The sequence below is a fragment of the Gymnoscopelus microlampas genome, assembly GCF_963454915.1.
Source record: "Gymnoscopelus microlampas genome assembly, chromosome: 7".
Taxonomy (NCBI): Eukaryota; Metazoa; Chordata; class Actinopteri; order Myctophiformes; family Myctophidae; genus Gymnoscopelus; species Gymnoscopelus microlampas.
The window spans coordinates 4657748-4669993 of NC_139944.1; the positions used below are offsets into that span (position 1 = coordinate 4657748).

General features: G+C 44.0%; 1 protein-coding gene across 1 annotated transcript in view; it reads left to right on the forward strand.

Moving 5' to 3' along the window:
- The first annotated feature begins 1218 nt into the window (after nucleotides 1-1218).
- iqsec1b (IQ motif and Sec7 domain ArfGEF 1b) overlaps nucleotides 1219-12246 on the forward strand; it is a 30570-nt gene continuing 19542 nt past the window's right edge. The window contains exons 1-4 of the mRNA XM_084063488.1: nucleotides 1219-1536; nucleotides 6332-6868; nucleotides 7405-7904; nucleotides 9477-9842. Coding sequence (XP_083919614.1) covers nucleotides 6338-6868; nucleotides 7405-7904; nucleotides 9477-9842 — 1397 coding nt within the window. The 5' untranslated portion in view covers nucleotides 1219-1536; nucleotides 6332-6337. The remainder of the gene's footprint in view (nucleotides 1537-6331; nucleotides 6869-7404; nucleotides 7905-9476; nucleotides 9843-12246) is intronic.

Genomic DNA, 12246 nt, shown 5'->3' on the forward strand with positions numbered 1-12246 from the left:
GGAGGAAATAATCCAGTAAAGTAAAAAATACCTCAACATTTTACTTAAGTACAGTACTTGAGTAAATGTACTTAGTTACTTCCCACCACTGCTCAAATGCGGAAGAAGAGGGTCAATCCCAGGGTCCTTTTAAATGTAACAACAACCCTTACGGGTCCATTTGGTTTGGACCCTCAAGTGGACCCTCACTTGAGAACCACTGGTTCACAAACGAGGGTCCATTTATTTGGTTACATTTAAATGAAAGTCCATACCTGTTGTTTCTCAAATTGGGGGTACATGTACCCCTAGGGGTAGAAAGAGGTACTACAGGGTGTACGTGAGAAACAAGTCTATGAAGCCATCTATGAAATCCATTTTTATCTGCAACACAATTTTATACAATATGTAGTGGGGGGGTCCCTGTGTCATCTCTCTCTCAGCCAAGTGAAGACCCCTGCTGTGGACCAAGGATTCCCAAACTGGGGGTCGGACAAATTATTTTGGGGGGTCCCCCAGATGATTAGCTTAATGTCTAACATTGTTCAGTCACTCAACCGTAAGGCGAGAAAAACAACGACTCGACTCGTGCATATCAATGGTCCATGTGTGACCTGTTAAGAGTCTGTAGGAGGCATAGGCTACTTACTGTCAGATGCCCTGAAGCAGTCCAAAAGAGAATGGATAATGGTCCTGGAATTCTTAATTAAATTACAGAGGTGACTTGCGACTAGCTGTTGAGTCTGTCAGAGAGTGCGCGTGCGTGTGCGTGTGCATGTGCGTGCTCACTTGCTACGAGTGACAAAGTCACAACTCACAAGTTGACACGGAACCATGTAGATTATCAACACAGCTCTCATGCATTGGAGGAGGCATGAGCTCGGCTCTAGGCTCTCCCTAGGCTGCAGAGGGGGTGTAGCACCCAGGATGACTTAGACAATTGGCACTGGGTGAAAAAATAGGGTTACAAAAACGTGGAAAAACTAAAACAAAAAAAAACACACAGTATTATGGTGCTAGTAAAGGCTGGGAGAGCGTGTTGTTACCGTTGTTTAATTAATCAATTATCACACTTTGCGCGTGCATGTGGCCCGCACCGCTTCGGCCTGGCCCAGTCAAAATTGTAATCCAGCCTACGCGGGGGGGTCCCCAGTTCAAATATGATTATTTGGGTGTACTGTGTAGACTAACCCCAGGCTCTGTATCGTCTCCTATCTCCTCAGTGTCGAAGGCGATGGTCCCGGCGGTGAGGTGGGCGGGGGCTCCCCGGTGGAGAGCAGCTACAGCAGCCACAGGGGGGCTCCAGTGAGCGGGGGACGGGGCCCGGCGGACCACCCGGACATCCAGCTGTACGGCCCCCACCACGCGGCGGTGGTGCCCGGCGGACCACAGCATCAGCACAGGGAGCAGCAGCAGCACAGAGAGCGCCCCCGCAGGCCAAAGCTGCAACACTCCCACTCCTCCGTCCTCCGCAAGCAGGCCGAGGAGGAGGCCCTGAAGCGCTCCCGCTCGCTGTCCGAGAGCTATGAGCTGTCTGCCGACCTCCAGGACAAACAGGTACACACACGGTGGTGGTAAAAGTAGTATTTTTACTTAAATAAAAGTATCAATACTACAATGTAGAAATACTGTTACAGGTAAAAGTCCAGAATTCAAAATGTACATTTCAAACAATATTTTTTACTTTTTTTAATTACTATTACGAACAAAGGCTTCTATTATAGCATGTTAACGTTCCAGGAATGGAAAGTCTGCAGTTTCTATTAGCTTGGATTCCCCGTTAATGATGTCACTGGTAGGCGGGTTTCTGAACTGTCCACGGCCCTCCTCTGAGACACAGAACGAGTATAGACACAAATTGGTACCATCTTTTAAGGAGCATTATTAGTGAGGACCAATTATGTGAAGATAGGTTGAAAATGGGTGAAGTGGTCCTTTAACTATAATAACCCTGGTATGTACAGTGACAACATGTCCAATAGAACAGTGCTGTATGACAGTGTCTCGTTTTAGACATGTCACGCGTTCTGTCTCATCGAATGTGTCTATGCTGGAATGATATCAACCACACACACACTCTGTTTCCCCTCAATCACGGCAAACATTGTTACCAATATTGCTTCCGGATCAATTTGAGTACAGAGGCATCGGAACAGACCTACAAAAGATCTACAAGACAACGTGCTGCGATGTGACTCGTTAGCTTGTAGATCGTCTTTTTGGCGAGATGGACTATTAATTAAAGACATAGTAGGTAACTTTGCCCTGTGTTTACATAACAAATCAATATATACATATTTTGTACCTATCATTTACCTCTATACCAGCAGTTTTCAGCCACTTGGAGTGGTGTTATGGGGTTTACCTGCAGAAACACATTCTCTCGCAGTATTTTGGTGTTTTCATTGTTTGTTTTGGTAGACGCCTAAAACGTAAAGAGGGGAATGATTGGTAGAAAAGTGTATATATTGTTTATATTATAATTATAAACTATGATATATATTTATATCACCTCCTAATGCGACTGTTATTATTGACCTTAGACCCAAATCTGTCAAGTATAATGCATACATACACCTTAATGAATTGTATTCTTTGAATGGTTGTAAACAACGTCAAATAGGCTCTATGCACAGCAGCCATATTGGGAATGAATTGGGCCCCTTCCTTACTTCCTTTGCAGGTGTTACCAATGATGCTAATTAAGGCTCTGTTCCATTTAGTGTGGCATAGTGGTTGTCTTATTTTCAAGGACCCCCATAACTCTGAGAGTGTACAAATGGAACCAAATGGACCCTTACGGGTCCATTTGGTTCCATTTGTACACGCTCAGAGTTACACACCCACCATAAGGGGCCATTTGGGAGTGTTTCTAGTGAGCCACCATGCACAATATCAGCACCCTGACCAGAATGGAACAGAGCCTTCATTAGTATCATTGGTAACACCTGTGAAGGAAGTAAGAAGAGGCCCAAATTCTTCCCAATATGGCTGCTGTGCATTGTTGATTCATGCCAGGTCTGGCCATAAACCGGCCCCCCAAAAACAAAAACAAAATATAGCTGCAAGCAGCGATAATACGGGGCCAGTGAATAGAGAGAGAGAGAGAGACATGGAAACGGAATAGATTGAAGAGAGAGAGAGTGACATGGAAACAATAGATTGATGAGAGAGAGAGATGGAAACATAATGGTTTGATTGGACATCTCAACCTACTGCCATTAACAGGATTCGAACTCTCAACCTTCAGACTAATAGGCTGCAACACTACCTATAGTGCTATAGCTTTGTCCAGGCTGATATTGTCTGTTGAAGATCATAAACTCTTGCCTTCTTTCATGAACCAAGCCCCTGTTTCACTAACACTAAGATCACTCGTTCACAAGCCATTTACCAATGAAGAAATTGTACATCTCTTCAGAACCAAAACTAGTGAAAGTAGCCGATCTACAAGCTCACAAACCATGAAAAGTTGTGAGATTGTAGATCAGCTATTTTCAGAATGAAGTATGTCATACGTAAAAAAAGTACTCTCAAATAAGCATTTCAGGTTATCTTTACCATTTGCACATGTATTCATTGATACAATCATGTTGTTTGCAATTCAACTTAAATTAAGTCTACATCAAGTGAGGCTTGAACTGGCGACCTTGAGATTGTGAGGCATTCATTTAAGGGAGACGCCATTGGCCCAACAGACAAGTAACTGTGAAAAAGGAGATCACACAGATGATACAGTTTCACGCAAATAGCTGAAAAATCCTGGGTTTAAGTGTTTTTCAAACTGTTCAAAATTGCGGACAATCTAAGGGCGGAGCTTAATGGTCAAATCGATACGTGTGTTCCTCATGAGTCAAGGCACATGTGTAAGCAAGTTTCACGACTTTCGGCCAAACGAGGCATGACTTATGCCTGTTTAAAGTCTGCATTTTCAAAAAATTGCTATAGCGCCCCCTTTTGGCCAATTGGAGTAAGATTGGTTTCAGTGATATTTGGAATGACCCTGTACATTTCTGCAAAGTTTCAAAGAAATGTGAGTCTGCATGTATGTTTTAGGCACAGATGAATAATTTTCATAAAACTGTAATAGTTAAAATCTATCTCCTCCTGGGATTTTTGAGCAATCTGCACGAAACGTTTACCACTTGAACTTTGGACCTCTGCCTACAAACATTTCCAACGGATTTTCCATAAGTGAAAAAATGCAGAAGTTAGGAGCCAATGACTGTTTTTCATATAATTCAAAATGGTGGGAGATCTAAAGGTCAGAGGTCAAAAGTCAGACCACGAAAGTTGTCAGGCATGAAGAGACGCATGTGTGTATCAAAGTTTCATGGTTGTAGGTCAAACAGGGCATGAGTTGTACCTGTTCAAAGTTGGCACTTTCAATTGAGTGCTATAGCGCCACCCTTTGACGAATGAGTGTGAGAATTATTTCTTGGTAGTTTTTCATGAGCATCTACCATATGGCCGAGTTTCGTAAAAAGCGTATGCACGGTTAAGCCAGAACTGGCAAAAACAAGTATTTTTCAAACTGCTCAAAATTGCGGAAAATCTAAGGGCAGAGCTTAATGGTCAAATCGATACGTGTGTTCCTCATGAGTCAAGGCACATGTGTAAGCAAGTTTCACGACTTTCGGCCAAACGAGGCATGACTTATGCCTGTTTAAAGTCTGCCTTTTCAAAAAATTGCTATAGCGCCCCCTTTTGGCCAATTGGAGTAAGATTGGTTTCAGTGATATTTGGAATGACCCTGTACATTTCTGCAAAGTTTCAAAGAAATGTGAGTCTGCATGTATGTTTTAGGCACAGATGAATAATTTTCTTTAAACTGTAATAGTTAAAATCTATCTCCTCCTGGGATTTTTGAGCAATCTGCACGAAACGTTTAGCACTTGAACCTTGGACCACTGCCTACAAAAATTTCCAACGGATTTTCCATAAGTGAAAAAATGCAGAAGTTAGGAGCCAATGACTGTTTTTCATATAATTCAAAATGGTGGGAGATCTAAAGGTCAGAGGTCAAAAGTCAGAGGGTGAAAGTTGTTCAGCATGAGGAGACGCATATGTGTATCCAAGTTTCATGGCTGTAGGTCAAACAGGGCATGAGTTGTACCTGGTCAAAGTTGGCATTTTCAATTGAGTGCTATAGCGCCACCTTTGGACGAAAGATTGTGAGAATTATTTTTTGATCGTTTTTCATGACCATCTACCATATGGCCGAGTTTCGTAAAAAGCGACAGCGCGGTTCAGCCAGAACTGCGAAAAGTGGCAGAAGAAGAAGAAGTGACAGAATAATGCGAATAACAATACGTGTCCAGAGCAGAGCTCTGGCCCCGTAACAAACTGGGACATCAACTTTTATTTCACTCGTAAAAAGAGGCAGATGTTTGGCATTACAAAGTGGGACTATTCTCTAGAAATGGGTAGCTTTAAGATAATGCTCTGTAAGACAGTCGAAGCATTATAAATTAGACATGACGTTTTGAAAAGATAAAGTACTTAATCTAAACCAGATGGCACCGGCTGACTGTAATGGTGATTGACTATAATGCGCTGCTTTCATGTCTATGGATGGCTTATTACATTCTGGATTGATTGATTAACATTAGAGAGTAGATTAATTTAAATGACAGCGATGATTCAGCAGTAAAGGCAGTAGTCTGTATCTAAAACACGGAATATTACTAAAACGTCATCATTTTACATATTGTGTTAATTGGTTAGGAAATTACACATTAGAACTTGGCCATACACATTTTTTTCAGTCTTCAGCAAAAGAACAACCTCACTCACAAACAGAATGTCTCTTCATATGTAATGACCCGCAGCAGCAGTCAGACAACTTGTTCACACGTTTCGCCCATTCGGCCTTCATCAGCGTATGACTCAACTGATTTATACCCAGTGTTAATTTTGACAGAAAATATTGATTTCGTTTTTGTCAGTCTTTTGAAAAAAATAATCCATTTAGTTCTTGTCATACTTAAGTTGCCTGAAATGTTTAAGTTTGAGTCTACTTTTACTTGACTAAATATTTAGTCAACAAAATCTTGGAGGATGACACCCACGCCGCACGTAGCTAAGCATACAATTACTTGTCTTAGTTCTACTGAGTCTCTTCTCCACTAGTCCTTCCCTAACATTTTAGTCTATTATTTGTTGACAAAATTGTCATTATATGTAGTCATCATAGCCTTTTTTTCTTCTTTTTTTAGTTTTCTGTGAAAAAAGGTAGCCAACGAACATTTTTAGTCATAGTTTTAGCCGTCGAAATTAACGCTGACTCATACGCGCATTATACCTCACACATCCACTCAGGACGTTAAACGTTGTCTCTCTAAAACACCAGGTGGAGATGCTGGAACGAAAATACGGAGGGCGCTTCATAACCCGGCATGCAGCGCGCACCATCCAGACAGCCTTCCGCCAGTACCAGATGAACAAGAACTTTGAGCGCCTGCGGAGCTCCATGTCGGAGAACCGCATGTCCCGACGCATCGTGCTGTCCAACATGAGGATGCAGTTCTCCTTCGAAGGGCCCGAGAAAGTCCACAGCTCCTACTTCGAGGGAAAGCAAGTGTCGCTGACCGACAACGGCGGCAAACTGGGCGCCGCGCTGGTCCGCTCCGAGTGCGGGGCAGGGGGAGGGGACAACATGGGCGTGGTCCCGGCCGCCAAATCCCCCGCCGGCGCCGCGGCGCAGGCCGACTTCACGGACGCCATCACGGAGCTGGAGGACGCCTTCTCCAGGCAGGTCAAGTCTCTGGCGGAGTCCATCGACGACGCCCTGAACTGCCGCAGCCTGCACGGCGAGGACGGCCTGCCCGAGCACGCCACCACCACTAGAGGGCGTCAGGACGCGGAGAGGGACATTGTCAGCTACCAGGTAGGGGATGCAATGTATAACGTAGACATCTAAATATTGCTTATGACGGGGGTCTTCAACGTTTTTCAGGCCAAGGATCCCTTAGCTGAGAGAGAGATGAAGCAGGGACCCCCACTACATATTGTATTCATGTTAAATATGTGTTTTCAGACACTTAATGACTTACACACCCTCAATACTTTGTAAACTTGACCTTTTGCTCGGTAATTGGTCTGCCCTTTTTTCCCTCTACACCAAACCTCTTTACCGAAAATAACCGATCTACAAGCTCACAGCGCGTCGCGGACGCGTTGTGAGCTTGTAGATCTGCTATGTTTGATATACCTTTTATTGCTTCTGCTATTGACGAGGATTTGTATTGTGTATTGTATGTCTTGTATGTCCTGATGATCAATTGAATATGTTTTTGTGTTATGCTTTTAGCATTGCTTGTAGTAACAGTACTTTCTGTACTGTTACTGCAATGTGTTAATAAAGCAATCAATCAATCAATCATTCAATCAATCAATCAATCAATCAATCCCTGCATCCACCAGGTCAAATCCCCGCACGACAAGCTGGACGAGATGAGGGCCTCCTACAGCGACGTCACCCTCTACATCGACGAGGAGGAGCTCTCGCCTCCCCTGCCGCTGTCGCATCAGTCGCTGGACCGGCCGTCCAGCACGCTGTCCCACCGCTCCCTGGACCGGCCGTCCAGCACGGAGTCGGACGTGCGGCCGCGCTCGCTCAACTCCCAGCAGGACTACTGGTCGACGGCGCACAAGGACGACAAGGGCGGCGACACGGACACCAGCTGCCGCAGCACGCCCTCTCTGGAGCGCCAGGAGCGGCGCCAGGAGCAGCGTCTGCGCGTGGAACACCTCCCGCTGCTGACCATCGAGCCGCCCAGCGACAGCTCCGTGGAGCTGAGCGACCGCTCGGACCGCAGCTCCGTGAAGAGACAGAACGCCTACGAGAGGAGCCACAGCAACCACCAGAGCAGCCCGCCCAAGCACGTCAGCCACGCCCTGCCGCCCCGGGGCCCGCCTTCCAGGTAGGACCACATAGAGTAGATTAGGGTTAGGAGCCTTTGGGATTTGAACGATTGCGGTTGCTTAACAATTCCCTCTTAAAGGAGTCCTAGTTCACCCCACAAAAAATCTATCAATTACACACCCCATGAAGTCTTGAATTCATATATTTTTGTATTATTGATTTTTTTTTTTTTTTCGCACTCCTGAGCCAATAATTTGATGCCCGGGTCTTCTTTCAATAGGAGACTCCGCCGGTCATCAAATTATTGGCTTAGGAATGAAAAAAAAAAAAAAAAAACTCCATGAATTCAAGGCTTCATGGGGTGTGTTATTGATAGATTTTTTTTGGGTGAACTACAACTTTAACGGTCCGATTCCTTAACGTTTCCCTATAACGATTTTTATATATTCCTATACACCTCACTGGTTCTCAAAGTCAGGTACAGGGAAGGGACGTTACTTGGAGGGGTTCCAAATAATGGACCCTTAAGGCCAGTCCACACCAAAGTAACTCCTTGCAACTACTTGCTACCATTATCCCCAAATGGCACCAGTACAACGGTGCAACGGCCTGTAAAACGGTTTTGTTACGTTGGTGTGTACCGGCCTTTATACAGGTCTGTAACTGTACAAATGTGTACAAATGGAACCGAATAGACCCGTAGGGTCCTTTCGGTTCCATTTCTACACACTCAGAGTAATGGTGGTCCTTTTAAATTATAAAGTTTGAGAACCACTGGTATTGTAATTGTATATCAGACGTGGCGATAAAACCGGTTCCGGAAACGTTCCAAATGTGATGGAACCGACTCCGGTTCCTCCGGTTCCGGATCCCAACCCTACCATAGATATATAAACGTAGAGACAATCATCATAATTCATAACGAATTTATGTCTATTGAAGCTGGAGGTCCCTGCAGGAGGTTTTAGTGCAATCTAGAACAGGGCACAATCTCAGAAGTCCATCTGGCATAATAAAGTTTCCAAGATGCCGGGAAAAAAATTTGCATGTATGTCTATTGAAGTAGGACGTCTCGCCACTATTCAAGGGATAGTTAAACTGACTTTTGTTCTATCGATTAGTCACCTCATGGAGACTTGAATTCATGGATATTTTTTTTGTTTTTGTCGCATTCCTAAGCCAATAATTTGATGACCAGCGGACCGGTAGACAACGGTTCCGGTAGGAGACACAAAGGAGACTCTTTGTGTACCGGAACCGCTGCCGGTCATCAAATTATTGGCTTGAGAATGTGACAAAAACAAAAAAATATCCATGAATTCAAGTGTCCATGGGGTGACTAATCGATAGGAACATTTTCTTTTTGGGGGTGAACTATCCCTTTAAAATCATAGTAACTCATAATGCATGTAATGTATGTCTATTGAAGCAGGAGGTCTTGCCACTATTAAAATCATAAATATCCCGTCGCCTCGCAATGTGTTGTGAGCTTGTAGATCGGCCACTTCAGCAATTTTCTTTCAATTGTTCAACAGATTCATTTATATAAATCACAACGCCAACGGTTATGCAAAAAAATAATCGCGATTAATCTAATTGCGATCGGGTGATGGTGTACTCGTTGTTCCAGGCCTCCGTCCAGGGAAGAGGGGGGCCACAGCCACCAGCACCCCCACGCCCACCACCCGCGGCCCCAGGGGGCGGGGGGCCAGCTGGAGGCCGGCCACCTGGCGCTCAACGGCACGGGGGCCAACCGGCAGAGCAAGTCGGAGTCGGACTTCTCGGACGGGGACAACGACAGCGTCAACAGCACGTCCAACTCCAACGACACCATCAACTGCAGCTCCGAGTCGTCGTCGCGGGACAGCCTGCGCGAGCACGCGCTCAGCAAGCAGACCTACCACAAGGAGACGCGCAACAGCTGGGACTCGCCGGCCTTCAGCCACGACATCATCCGCAAGAGGCACTACCGCATCGGCCTCAACCTCTTCAACAAGTACGTATACAGTATGAGCCAGAGCGCCGGTTCTCAAACTGTGGGTCGGGACCCCCAGGGGGGTCGCCAAATAATTTTTGGGGTTCAGATCATTAGCTTAAAGGGATAGTTCACCCAAAAAAAAAACTGTCATCAAATTATTGGCTTAGGAATGCGACAAAAACAAAAAAATAACCATGAATTCAAGTCTCCATGGGGTGACTAATTGATATAAAAAAAAGTATTTTTTTAGGGGGAACTATCCCTTCAATGTGCAACATTGTTTTCTCACTCAACAGTAAACAAAAAAAAACATTTGGAAAGTTTGGAAAGTTACCATTTTACAGAAGACCTTTTTAATACCAAATTGACCAAATTGTCAAATATTATGTCTGAATGAGGAGAGCATTGTGAAAATAGCCAATCAAGCTCACAACGCCTCGCAGTGTGAGGTGTTGTAAGCTTGGAAAGTTACAATTCCACCATCTCTCTCTACCTCTCTCCATCCTCTTCCCATTCCACCATCTCTCTCTCCCTCCCTCCTTTACCCAAATCCTGACCCTCAGTTGAGCTGACCCACATTTGGCCAGCAGCCGAGGTGCAGTGGGATTATCACAGATTTGGATCAGGTGTTTTGAGTCCTCTCTCTCCCTCACTCCTTTTTACAATCAAAGCTAAAACAACGTTCTGTTTAGTGCTGCCTTTTATGGAGATTTCTGAACCATTATTACTCTTTTTAAACTATTGTCTTTTTTTCAAATGTCCTTTAACCCTTTAAGACCTGAGGCCGATTCTTACTAATGTCTTCTAAATCCTAACAGTATTCTGAAAAACGTTTGTTTCTATATCAGTGGTTCTCAAACATTTTCATGTCAAGGACCCCCAAAATGATATGTATTTGGCCGTCGACCCCCATCTCAAAATATTTTGTTCCAGGGACCCCCAGAAGCAAAGATTTGAGTTAAAAATGTTCGCTTTAAAATAATATATATTCAAAGATTTTCACACATTTTCACGATTTTTCAAAAATATCTACAAGCTCTACAAGCTCTACAAGCTCATAGCGCGGCACTCGGTGCCGCGCTATGAGCTTGTATATCTGCTATTTTTGAATAGCCAAAGTGTAAAATAATGCTTCTTAGCTCAAATCAAAATGTGACACAGATGCTTCTTCAGGTCTTAATGTTATTTTGCACTGTGCCTTGGGTCTTTTCACATAATATCTTATTATCATTTTTAAATGAACCGAAGTCCTCTTCAAGTGGGCCAAGAAGTGGACCAACTGAAAAGTTGGCCCGAGTCGCTTTAGAGTTCACATTGTCAGCGTTGTCATTTTATTATGATAATAATAATACATTTGATTTGTATTGCACTTTTCATTCACAGGGAATCCCAGAGTGCTACATGCTTAAAACATAATTATAGTCAATCACAGAAGGTTAAAAGCAGGGTTTAAACATGTTCAAAAGGATATTGCTGACAGTGGTTACACAACAATTTAACACGAAAAGGCCTTCCGAATAAAAGAGTTTTTTTCGGTGCTGCCGAGCAGAAGACCCGGCCCCCCATAGTGCGTAGCTTGATACTGGGGACAGGCAGCTGTTTGCAGATCTGAGGGTGCCGAGGTGGAGGTTTGTGGAGGCTTAATTAGTTTCTGTAGGTAGGGAGGGGCATGTCCGTTTACAGTGGTGGAAAGTAACTAAGTACATTTACTCAAGTACTTTACTTGCGTACAATTTTGAGGTACTTTTACTTTACTAGAGTGTGTCCAAATTGATATACTTTTACTTCTACTCCATTACATTTCAGAGACAAATATTGTACTACATCAGCCACTTCAGCCCTATTTAAACTTTGGCTTTTTGAAAATAGCCAATCGACAAGCTCACAATGCGTCACTTTGCAACGCATTGTGAGCTTGTAGATCTGCTATTTTCCAATGATTTGTATATATTTTATACATTTGAAAACTTGTGTAAATGGGACATTCTACATAATGAGTGCTTTTACTTTTGGTACTTTAAGTACATTTTGATACCAATACTTGTGTACTTTTACTCAAGTAAATTTAGAATTCCGGACTTACTACTTGTAACAGAGTATTTCTACATTGCAGTATTGATACTTTTACTTAAGTTAAAAAAATTAGTACTTTTTCCGCCACTGTCCGGTTATGCGGGTACTGTATGAGTAATCTCTCAAGAACAGATTCTGCTCTGCGTTTCAATCTGTCGGGGGGGGGGGGGGGGGGGGGGGGGGGGTTCGTCATAACGTGTACGCACTGGCCTACAAGTGGGCGTGCCTTCAGATCAGGAAGCAGGCCGCGCCTTACCCAATCAAATGTAGTGGGCGGGATTTACGTGTCTGCCGATCCTTCCCCACTAGAAACAAACCAAAACTCATTTAACAATAGCGTCCTTGGAGC